At 44.0% G+C, this 10,995-nt stretch overlaps 1 protein-coding gene across 4 annotated transcripts; it reads left to right on the forward strand.

The window, feature by feature from the left end:
• Positions 1-418: 418 nt before the first annotated feature.
• On the forward strand, positions 419-8,897 carry ppp1r26 (protein phosphatase 1, regulatory subunit 26). Of its 4 annotated transcripts, none has more exons than XM_042337242.1 (2): positions 419-463; positions 3,025-8,897. In XM_042337242.1, exon 2 carries the CDS (start codon positions 3,082-3,084, stop codon positions 7,024-7,026), a length of 3,945 nt encoding a protein of 1,314 aa, XP_042193176.1. In that variant the 5' UTR covers positions 419-463; positions 3,025-3,081; the 3' UTR covers positions 7,027-8,897. The 4 variants fall into 4 exon arrangements, with proteins under 4 accessions (XP_042193176.1, XP_042193174.1, XP_042193175.1 ...); XM_042337240.1 differs by lacking the exon at positions 419-463 and adding an exon at positions 581-597; XM_042337241.1 differs by lacking the exon at positions 419-463 and adding an exon at positions 839-906.
• The last annotated feature ends 2,098 nt before the right edge of the window (positions 8,898-10,995 follow it).

Genomic DNA, 10,995 nt, shown 5'->3' on the forward strand with positions numbered 1-10,995 from the left:
CTGCTTCGCGGTGATGACGACGACGACGATGATGATTATTATTAATAATAATAACTCAATTTCCTCGACTCCATAGATGCTGAGTTTTCCCAGGGTTTTTTCCCCGGGGGGGGGGGGGGTGAGGGGGGGAGATATGCCCCCCACCCACACACCCCCAAACCCCCCCCATTTATACAAAGCAGCAAAAAGCCTCGTCACTGCGGGAGGGAATGAACGCCCTCCTGACCAGTGACCCATCATTTTCTCCTCACCTCCTGGCCCGGGGCGGACTTTCTGTCTCTCCCCCTCTCTCTCTCTCTCTGTCTGTCTCTGCGCGGTTTTCTCTCCGCCTCCTTCCTGCTGCTGCTGCTGCTGAGGTGAACTGTGCATTGGGGGGGAAGAGAGCGAGAGAGAGCGCGAGAGAGAGCGCGAGAGAGAGAGAGAGCGCGCGAGGGCCGAACGGCAGCGCCCGGATGCCGCTGCGGTGAGTGAGTGAGTGAGTGAGGAGAGGGTCGCGAGGGGCGCCCTGAGTGACAGCTGTCAATCACCCGCGACCGTTGGTCCCGGGCCCCGGGCGCGCGACGACCAGGTGGGGGAGACGGACGGGCAGACAGACAGGTGGCGGCGGCGGCGGTTGGGAAGCGCGCGAGACCGAGCTGACAGGGCCGACGCCGAACCCCGGGAGGCTTCGGTCTGCACCAGGGCCTCGGCACGATGGCGGAGGGCGAACGGGGTTATACGGGAAGGAGGAGGGGGGGAAGGGGAAGGGGGGCGCGCGCGCGCGGGGTCCGACCTCCTTCCTCCCCGTCGGATTCAGGTTCCAGCTGTGAGACTTGACGGAAGGGCCCACCGTGAGGGGAGGGGAGAGGAGGGGGGTCCTCACCGCAGGCACCTGCTCCCGGCCCTGGAGCCGCCGCTCCGGGACAGGTCGGTCGGGGGGGGGGGGGGCGGGCGAGCGGGGGGGGGGGGGGAGAGGAGGAGGAATAGAGTCTGTGACGAAACGCGTCGGTGCCGGGCGGACACTGGGAGAGGGACGAGGCCTGGCTCTGTGCTGAAGGCCGCACGCGGCCTGTTCTGTTCTATTCCCGGGGAGTGAAGCGTAGGGGCCCGAGGGGAGGGGGAGGGGGGAGGGGTGACAGGCAGCCCCCGGGTGCGATGATAAGGCAGGTACAGCTTCCATGTGGAATGGAGGTCTGGGAGAGAGCACTGTGGGGGGGGGGGGGGGGTCCTGGCTGGTGTTTGGGGGTCGGTTGGGCGGTCGAGTGTTGTGGCTGTCATCGGGTGAGGGGGAGGAGTGGGGGGGTGGGGGTGGGGGGGTCACCGTATTTCCCCTTCTCCCCCCCCCATCCTGCCTGCGGGGGTCTCTGGATAGCGAGCATTAAGCGGGAACCCTGAGTATTATTACTCAGTAGTAATCATATTAATAATAATTATAATAATAATAATATTGCATTTGGTACAGCGCCGTATCAGCTCGGAAGGACATCTCAAAATGCATCACCAGATTTAAACAACTGACTTGAATTTATTCAGCGCCCCTCACACTGGGGCAGCGACTCAGAGCGGTGTGGACTGAAATTACCGTGAAATGAAGTGACTGTGTATTTGAAGGCAAGGGCAGGCAACGCCGTTGCCCACAGCAATAGCCCACAAACAGCCGTGTGAGCGAGCGACCAGTTTGATCTGGGGAATTGTTTGCCAGGACAGCGGGAGAAATTCCCTTCTCTTTTCGAATCCAGCCATGGGATCTTTGAAGTCCAGCTGAGCGAGCCTTATCGCCTCGCTGAGACATCTCAAAGCGCTTCACGTGATATATTGTAAAGATCAGAGAGCAAAAAAAAATTGGGATGAAAAGCCCCTTCTGCCCGTTGGAGCTCATCTTTTCAGAATATCCTCCCGACACTCCCATTACAGCACTGAGCTGTTCCCTGAATGATTTTACAGCACAGAGCAGGGTCCAATGTGACATCTTCCTGGCAGTTACCGACATGGGGCAACCAGACAGTGTTATTTTATTAACTTTAAAATAATCGGAACATTTCATATAAACTATTCATGGCTGTTTGAAAGACATTGCTGTGCGCTAATTACTACTATGTAGCCATAGTGTCAGCTTGGCTCAATGGTAGCAATCTCGCTTCTGAGTCAAAGACTTGGATGCACATAGTCAAAGCTGATACTCCAATGCTGTGCGGGGACAATTGTATTGTTGAAGGTGCTGTACTTTGGATAAGATTTTAAACCGAGGTCCCCTCTACCTGTTCAGGAGAACGTTAAAGATCCTATGACACTATTAGAAAAGAGAAGTGAGTTTCTCCTAGTGTCCTGGCCAACAATCCCCTAAATACAATTGGTCACTCACTTCGTGGCTGTTTGTGGGACATTGCTGTGCGCAACTGGCTGCCCCATTTCACCCACAATATACAATACGGTCAAAAACTACTTTTACAGAATATCCTGTGAAGCGCTTTGAGATGTCTTGACAACATGATAAGGTGCTAAATCAAGGATTATTATATTTCCCATAAATGCAGTCATTATGCTTGAGAGCAATTGGCTTTAAAGAGCTTTTTGATGTTACAGGTGCTGTCAAATGCAAAGATTATTATTTTTATAAGTGTGTGTGGATGCCAGATTGGATGTTGGATCATCTCAGTTCCTCTCAAAAGCCCTCTTGTCCTCTGACCTCTCCCTTTGGCCCTCCACCCACAGTTAACTTGATGTCACGGCCTCTCCTCTGCCTTCAATACCCTCCTCCACTCCCCAAATCCAGAACCATCTACCATCCTAGCCATTCCTCTGGTAAATAGCATCAGACACCTGTTTTCTTCTTATACATGCTCTAGGGTCAACTTCTTCCTCCCCATTCTCCAGAATGTTGTCCACCACCCTTTCTGTAAAGCACTCTGAGATGTTGCTTCAAAATTTGGGAAGGAATGAAGGAGTGTTTTGGTAAATGTAATGAATCTTGAAAATGCTAATGCAAAGTCTGTTTATTTAACTGACATCTGGAGTAACCTCCCTGTTTCTATTCTGCTTTTGCAGGATGTGAGTGCAGGAGTCCACGGGTCACATGTCCAGGCTTCTACCTTGCCCGCTATAATGTTCTTGGCACCTGTTTCTACAGTACAGAAGGATTGGCAGCCCTTTGGACCACCGCGGAGCTTCAGTTTTCCAGTGAGCTTCTCAGAGTCTGAAGAGGAGTTCTCTAGTATAAGCAGTGCCGTCAATGTGAATGTGCAGATGATTATAGAAAATCTGAAGCCCGATGATTCGCCTCGTGCCATGAACCATGAACGTAGCGATGGTGTGCAGACAAACGCAGCAGGAAAACGACGGAGTGAGGGTACATTGGATGATGTCGCCATAAAAGTCTTAAAAGGGACAGCTGTGGAAGATGTGAAATCTGGGTTCCCTTCCTACTCACTTGGTGCAGAAGGGTCCAGTTTGGGCCATTACATCCTAGACTCAGACAGTGATGAGTCCATTGACAGGGACATAGAAGAAGCAATTCAGGAATATTTGAAAAAGAAAACCGAAGATAACCACTTAATATCAAAGGCTGCTAATGAAACAAAAACTGCTTTAGGTACGCATCCTGACAATAAAGACTCCATTCCACACTCCGGTGATGGGATCACACCTACAGAAGAGGTATCTTCTGTTAAACTGGAGCATAGTTTTGGAAATACCGAGTCACATGAGGTTGATTTGGATGCTGCTGTATCATCCAGGTGCTCCTCTCCATCATCCAGTGTCAGCAGTAATGATTCTTTTGAACTTAGTATACAAGCTGAGATCGAAAGGTTCTTGCAAGACAAGCGGGAAAAGGAAACCATCAAAGTTGACGATAACAAATTGACTCATTCATTGGAAGCTGATACCATCTCATGGCAGAAGAAAGTCGGGGAGGGAAATCAAGGGAGTGTTAACAATTTGAAGAAACCAATTGGAGCCCATTCCTGTAAGAATTCAAATGAAAGTAGTTGTGATGACAAGCAGACCATCAAAAGCGAATACTCTGATCTGAAGCCCAAGCCCATTATTGCAGTTGCTGAGCTCTCTGATTCTAGCAGTGATGATGGCATTGAAGAAGCCATTCAACTCTACCAGTTAGAGCAGAAGAAAGGGAAAGCGGAGGATGTACTTGGTTTATTATCTCCGAAAACTCCAAATGCTCAGAAAAGTGCTGATCCTGTGTCCCCTTGTAGAATGAAGAGTCCAGAGAAGGAAAAACTGCAGATGCCTATAAAGAAAAAAGAAAAACTCTACACTTCCAAATCTGGAGAGTTTAAAATGTCCTATTCTAGCAACCTTTCAGATAGTGACTCAACCGATCAATCCAGTGATGAGGTTGCAACGCAGATCGAGATTACAAATATGGACTCGGAGCTTAGACAGAAAAAAATTATTCAAACTGAATCACAGTTTTCCTCACCACGGGAAAGAACCTTAATCTCCCAAGCCCATTCAGCTACCAGTATGCATTTTGCAAATAATCCATTGTCATTGAAAAAGGAGCACCACAAAAGCAGCAGCAAGGCATTCATCCAATGCTTTGGGGCTAACATGTTTTCTTCCTCAGAGAGTTCTGTGGACAGCAGTGACAGTGTTGAGAAAGAAATTCAGAATTACTTAGCATTCAAAGCAAACCTAACTAGTCAGAAAACAAATGCATTCAGTCCTATGGATGAACAGCATTGCAGTTTATCCCCAGCACTGAAGAAAGAAGACAGTCTGAATGGGTCTTCATCTTTGTCATCTGCATCTGTATCTGAACTATCACAATTTTCGTTGCTCCATAAAAGAACACTTAAGTATAGCATTGTCACTGTTAATAAACGGAGTGAAGAGGAGCTAAACAAGAGCCAAGTAAAAGAGTCTAGTAAAACCCCTGATGTGCTTGTTGATAAAATGGCTATAACCTATAAAGTTACAAATTATGATGGTGAATCAAAACAAAGCGACTCTTGGCAGACAGATGAGAAGAGTAGTTCAATAGATAGTGATGAAGACCTTGATACTGCCACAATGGATCTGTTAAAAACCAGGAAGAAACTGGGAAAAAGATTAAAGGATACAAAAAGTCGCTGCAAGAAAAAAGTCCGATTTACAGGAGCTGAAGTGCGCACCTACTCCCAACAAAGTACAAGTACTATTGATGGAATGTTCAAAACCAGTGGCCAGCTCCATCAGGGAGAAGGTCTTATTAGCAGTCATGGCCCTTTGAAAAGTTGTTTGTCGAAAAGTAGCAAGTCAGCCCCTAAAAGTTATTTAGAAATGAAGAATAAGGGAACTAAGAAAGCAGCGGTCCATCTCAGAAGTGAAAATAATCGTAAGGTCTCCACACCATTGGGAAAGGAAAGAATTGGAAAATCAAATGTTGGTTCTTCATATGCTCTTCAAAAAGTTGTGACCGAGAAGCCTACTGGGGGTGGTGTGGTAGTGGATGACAGCAGTTCTGTGGACAGTGATGACGGTATTGAACAAGAAATTCTGCGGTTCTTAGCAGAAAAGGCAAAAGTGAGCACTCAGGAGATGGAAGAGCGTCGGAAAGATGAGCTCAAGACCAATTCATTGCAGAGTTCACAAGTACAGGGAGAAAACAGTAAATGGTCTGTAAAGGAAGAGGTCTTACCAAAACTACCAATGCAGGACATAGAGAAGACTTGCACTTCTCACCAGATCGAAGGGTTTCACAGTGGTCAATATAATGTGGGACCATATAATGTGGAGAGAACTGTTAGTGGGAATTGGTCTCAGGGTACACAAGGGTTTGTTGACTCTAAAGAAGACGACATTGCCGATATTGGGCAGGTTTCATTTGGCAGTAAAAGTACACCGCACCAAACTAAGCACACAAAGGATATTAAAGAGTCTCCAGCAGTCTCCAGAATAGAAATTAAGACTGAGATAGTCAAAAAGCATTTGCAAATTACTGGCACAAACAGTCAAGAGAGAGATCCCAGAAGTTCCTGCTCTGGGCAAGACAATAATCCTGCTGGATACAGATGGGCTAGTAACCCTCCAGAAGGCTGTAGAATACAGAAATTTCAGATAAATCATTCAGTGCTTCATTTGGAAACAATGTCTGACAGATTTTCAACACTTGAACAACGAGACCTAAGTTTAGAGAACAAAAGAGAGCAGCAGCAGAACACAATCAAGGTTGTATCTTCTGAAGAAACTGCCAGTAAATTTAAATTACCGACGACTTTTAAGATGAAACCTCATGAAGAGACGATGGAGGTAGACTGCGGCTTGGCTGAGTACTCTGGAAGCATCATCAAGTCTGAGCCAGACCAAAGCCCTAGTTCTTCCCCTCACACTGAGTTCAGTGCTGTCTGGGACGCTGATGGTAGCACTAAATGTGAAGCAAACGGAGTTTCAGACAAGGATGCGAGTGGCATTTCTCAGCCTATTGGAAATCTGATTTTACGGAGTCCCCATGCTGATTGCATAACAGCAAAAGGCTCATCTTGGTTTGAGAGGCAGGAGCAGAGTGACCACAATTATCAAGGTGAAGAGAAATACACAATCAGGTTGAAAGAAAGCAACATGGAGCAGCACGTTAGTGAAGGACACTCAGACAGTTTGATGCAAGGACTACAACAGACATTAGACAGTGCCAATCTTAGACCACTGAGTCACACCTCGGTTACTAACCAAACAGAACTCCCAGTTCACAAGGAATGTGATGGGATAGAAAAAGGGGTTCACAGTGTAGGTCCAGAGGAAGGAAGTTTATGTGCACAACCCTGTTTAGAAACCAAGAGAATATCTGAAGGAGCTTACCAAGGCAAGGTCACTAGTCAGTATATGAATAAACAGAATTATACGGCACTGTCAGTACTTCAGATCTGTGCAGTAAGTTTAGCCTCGTCAGGGAACAGCACACAGGAAGAAAAGATTGGGGCTGATAGAACACAGGAGAAAGGTGAAGCCAAAAGTCAAGAAGACTTTTTTGATGAAACTAATATTGAATCAGGTGAAGATACGGGAGGTTTTGGCAGATCAGTAGTGGAGAGAGCAGGTTCTGAGGTGTAAGTACAATATTGTATAGTAACTTTCCACTAATATTTATGAACACTCAAGGCAGTCAGTATGGTTCAGCTACCCATTACAAGCAAAAGAGTGGAGACCTTTAAATGGATCGCAAGGCAAAAAAAGCAATTGAGGGAATTAGCCCAATTAAGGCCTGAAATTCCGCCTACCCTTAGCTTGTGAGACCATTTTGACTTGATCAATTTTGCAGAATTGTGGAGAATTCTTCAGTTCAGCTACACTTTGCAAGCTAATTCTTTTTGAGAACTGTGGAAAATCAAGTTTCAAATTTATAGACTGAATTTTCCACAATTCTGTGCACCTTAAATTTTGAGATGAATTAGCCTCACAGCCTCTGAACCTCTTGATTGCAATAAATTAAACTCACGCATCCATTATCTTTTGCAATATATACCTGATGGTGAATTTTGTTTTCAAACTCTTATTGTGTACGTCTCGTGCTTTAACAAGGAGATGTAAAGGTGGCATTCAAATTTGAATCCAGTGGCTTGTGACCTGGGAGGTTAATGGGTTTATGTGACTGGACTTGTAGTTTTGCCAAGTTCATTTCACATTAGGATCGATTAAGATGCAGGAGTGTGTTTACAATTTTGGATCATCTTTGTGCTTACATAGGTAGCCAGTGTCATTACTGAAAAGTGAAATTATTTTTAAGGCTACTTCTTCTGCAATCCTCATCGAGTCAGCATGTCCAGCTCAGTTACAGTGCCAGTTAGATGGAGAGTAAAGCTCCCTCTGCACTGTCCCATTAAGCACTCCCAGATCAGGTACAGCATGGGTTAGATGCAGAGCAAAGCTCTCTACATTGCCCCAACAATGTGCCTTAACCCTGAACCTCAGAAGAGGGTCTACTACTGCACCAGTTTGTCATTCCATTTCCACACAGTTGTGTGGCCTCTGAATGAAATCAGTAGTTTAATTCCTGTTTGTGCCACATTATGGGCACTAATACATTTCAGTTAGTCCCTATAGCCAGTGACTTTCAACTCATCGATATAGATTGGAATTGAAGCCATGTTCTAGATGTGAGTGGGAATGTGCTGAATTACTGTGTCACCAAGCTCCCTTGTGTACTCCAGTTCCACTCAGCAGTGTATTTTATAATAGTTCTCTATCGTGTGTACATTCTAAGCAGATCGTTAACTGAAGAGTACAGAGCTCTGTGGTACTGAAGGTTCAAAACAAGTAGCATGCTTGTCAGCAGAACATACATAGGCAAAGATGCACTGGAAACAATTCTGCCTTTTCTGCATATTTTATATTGAAATGTGAAACCTGTACAGACTCTTCATACTCTAAGAGTACGGATGGTATTGATTTTAATGAGGGTTTTCTTTTTTTTGTGAAACTTTTTCTGCGGCATTCTTTTCAACTCTAATGAGAAATCCAAAGCAGGGTATAATTTGCTTGGGCTGCAGTTCTTCCCTTCAATTGTATGCTGTGGACTGATTAATCTTCACCTTTGCTCTTTTGCTGCAATGTTTGCGTATGTCTGGGTCCATCTGTATTGGAAGCAAGGTAATGTTGCATTGTTATCATGGCTCAACAGCATTAGCTGGTGGCTCATAACTGAGCCAACACGCTACATTATGCCATATTCCATATTCTTCTCAGCTCAGCAAACACTCGTTCTCCAAATCATTTGTTCTTGTCTTTTTTTGTTCTGATGTACTTGACATTTTTCTACTTTTCTGGTGGGGGAAAACTGTAGTTTGAAATGCTCTTCCGTTTTTGCCCGAGGAGTATATTGATGTCACTGTTGTTACATATACTTTTTAACAAATTTGTGAAAATTATTTAAGTTATATAATTCCACATCTTGATGGCATTTATCTAATAAAGAGCAGACTGGGTTTGCAGTGTTCGTTGTCCTTTGTACAGTCTGCACAGGGCTCCAGCATGGTGGGGAGACTGTTGAGTGCCTCTCAACACACATATTGAGTACCTGTGCAACACAGGAGTGTTAATCTGCACACCACCAGATCAGGCAACATAATGAAAGTCATGCAAAAGCAGACTGTAAAATACTTTTTAATGTTTGTTTAATTCATCTTAATCTGATTTTCATTTCAAATTGTAATGGTAACTGAGTTTGCACTGAACACAATATTTTATTTTAAAAGAAAGATGTGCTCAAGTTGCACATGAGCAAAGCCACAGGCTTCTTCCCTCTCGGCTTCATTGTGTTCGCTTACCACATTAAGACTTCACATGTAGTATGTGTGTTAACAACATTGCACAAATGAGGAAAAATGGTTTCCCCAAAAATGTATAAAAGGTCTATTAAATGTCGGCTTTACAGAGAGGTAATCTAATGCCCTTCTAAATGTGGTTTTAAAGTGCAGTTCATTCTGATCAAAATGTTCAGTGAAAAGAAAACGATTAGTCCCACTGTAAGCACCGTGCAAATATTACACATCGCAGGAGGGAAGATGGAACTGCTGACATTGTGATTTCATGTTTTTTTGAGGACCATCACTACCTTGGTTTTATATTTTGCATTACTATGGGTTCCTGAAATAGATTTTCCATTTTCAGACCTCCCTTTCTGCTTCACTCTTAGCTTTTGTCCCAAGCCCTGCTGTGTAGTTTGACTTTGCTCTTTGAGCAGGTGGCCAGTAGGCCACCAAGATAAACCTTGTACTGTGTATGGCTTCTCTACACAAACATACTGCAGAGGCAGTTTCCTGTGTGTAGGAACAATCCATTGCTAACATTCATGGTGCTGAGTTACACCCACTCTTATCAGATCTCGGGCATTAATAATGAGCCTATGGGTCCTGTAATAGATATGAAGAATTCTTTCTAGTCTTTACCACATGCTCCATTACACTCTGCTTCTTGCTCCATGCCCTCCACTAACATCACCGAAAATCGTAAATAAGATCGTAGAATCAGCACAAAAATGTCCAATAAAGAATATTGTTTTATTTTGACATGTTTAGATTCAAGGTTGAATATGAAAAAAGAAAATATTACTTTAATAATGTAGTTGTATAAATATGGTGTACAATTTATAAATAGCTTTTCATATTAGTCACAGTATATTTATCAGCCAAATACTCCCAAGATGAAGTGAATTGTCACTAGGTGTCTTGGGGTTTGGGTGAGTGTGACATTAGAAAATGATTTAAAGAGCTTCCAATAAGAACTGGGTTGATAGAAGTGCTATGTATAATGATATATATGTGTGAGAAAATTAAGCATTTTACAGTTTAAAATCCTAATTTGCTTGCTACACTTTCCATAATAACTTTATGTGCATTTTTAGAACATCTACAAAAGTAATGCAATCCTGTTCAACCGAATTCTCCTTTTTTTTATCTAGGAAATTTTAAATATTGAATAAAAAATGTTGTATCTTCTAATTGTCAGATTCAATCTTACCTTCACACTCACTGCTCTTTGATGAATTTTATTAAACTGAATGACAGCCTACATGCTAATTATCAACTAAGTTCCTTGCCATACTTGCAAAACTCTTTTGTATATCTGCAAGGTTACTTTAGCATTGCAGAATGCAGTGTAAATTTACAAGGATGTAACCAGGGATGAGTGGATACAGCTATCAAGAAACATTGGACAGATTGGAACTTCTGTCTCTGGAGATGAGCTGATTGAGAGGTGACCTGATAGAGGTGTTCAAGATTATGAAATGATTCAATAGAAGGATATTAATAGGCTGTTTTTCACTTGGTGAGTCCAAAACTAGGGAACATAAATATGTGATGGTGAGAAGCCAATCTGAAAGGCAGTTTAGGCGGAACTTCATTATGCTGAGGTGGTGTTAATGAGGAACTCACTGCCATAACTGGTGGGAGCAACAGCATCAACGTATTTAAGAGGAATGCTGGTGTATAAATGAGGGAGAAGGAAATGGAGGGATGGAAACTCGTGGAGTATAAATATCAGAGTGAACTGGTTGGGCTAAATGACCTATTTCCATCCTGC

Source organism: Callorhinchus milii, unplaced genomic scaffold, assembly GCF_018977255.1.
Source record: "Callorhinchus milii isolate IMCB2004 unplaced genomic scaffold, IMCB_Cmil_1.0 Scaffold8, whole genome shotgun sequence".
Classification (NCBI taxonomy): domain Eukaryota; kingdom Metazoa; phylum Chordata; class Chondrichthyes; order Chimaeriformes; family Callorhinchidae; genus Callorhinchus; species Callorhinchus milii.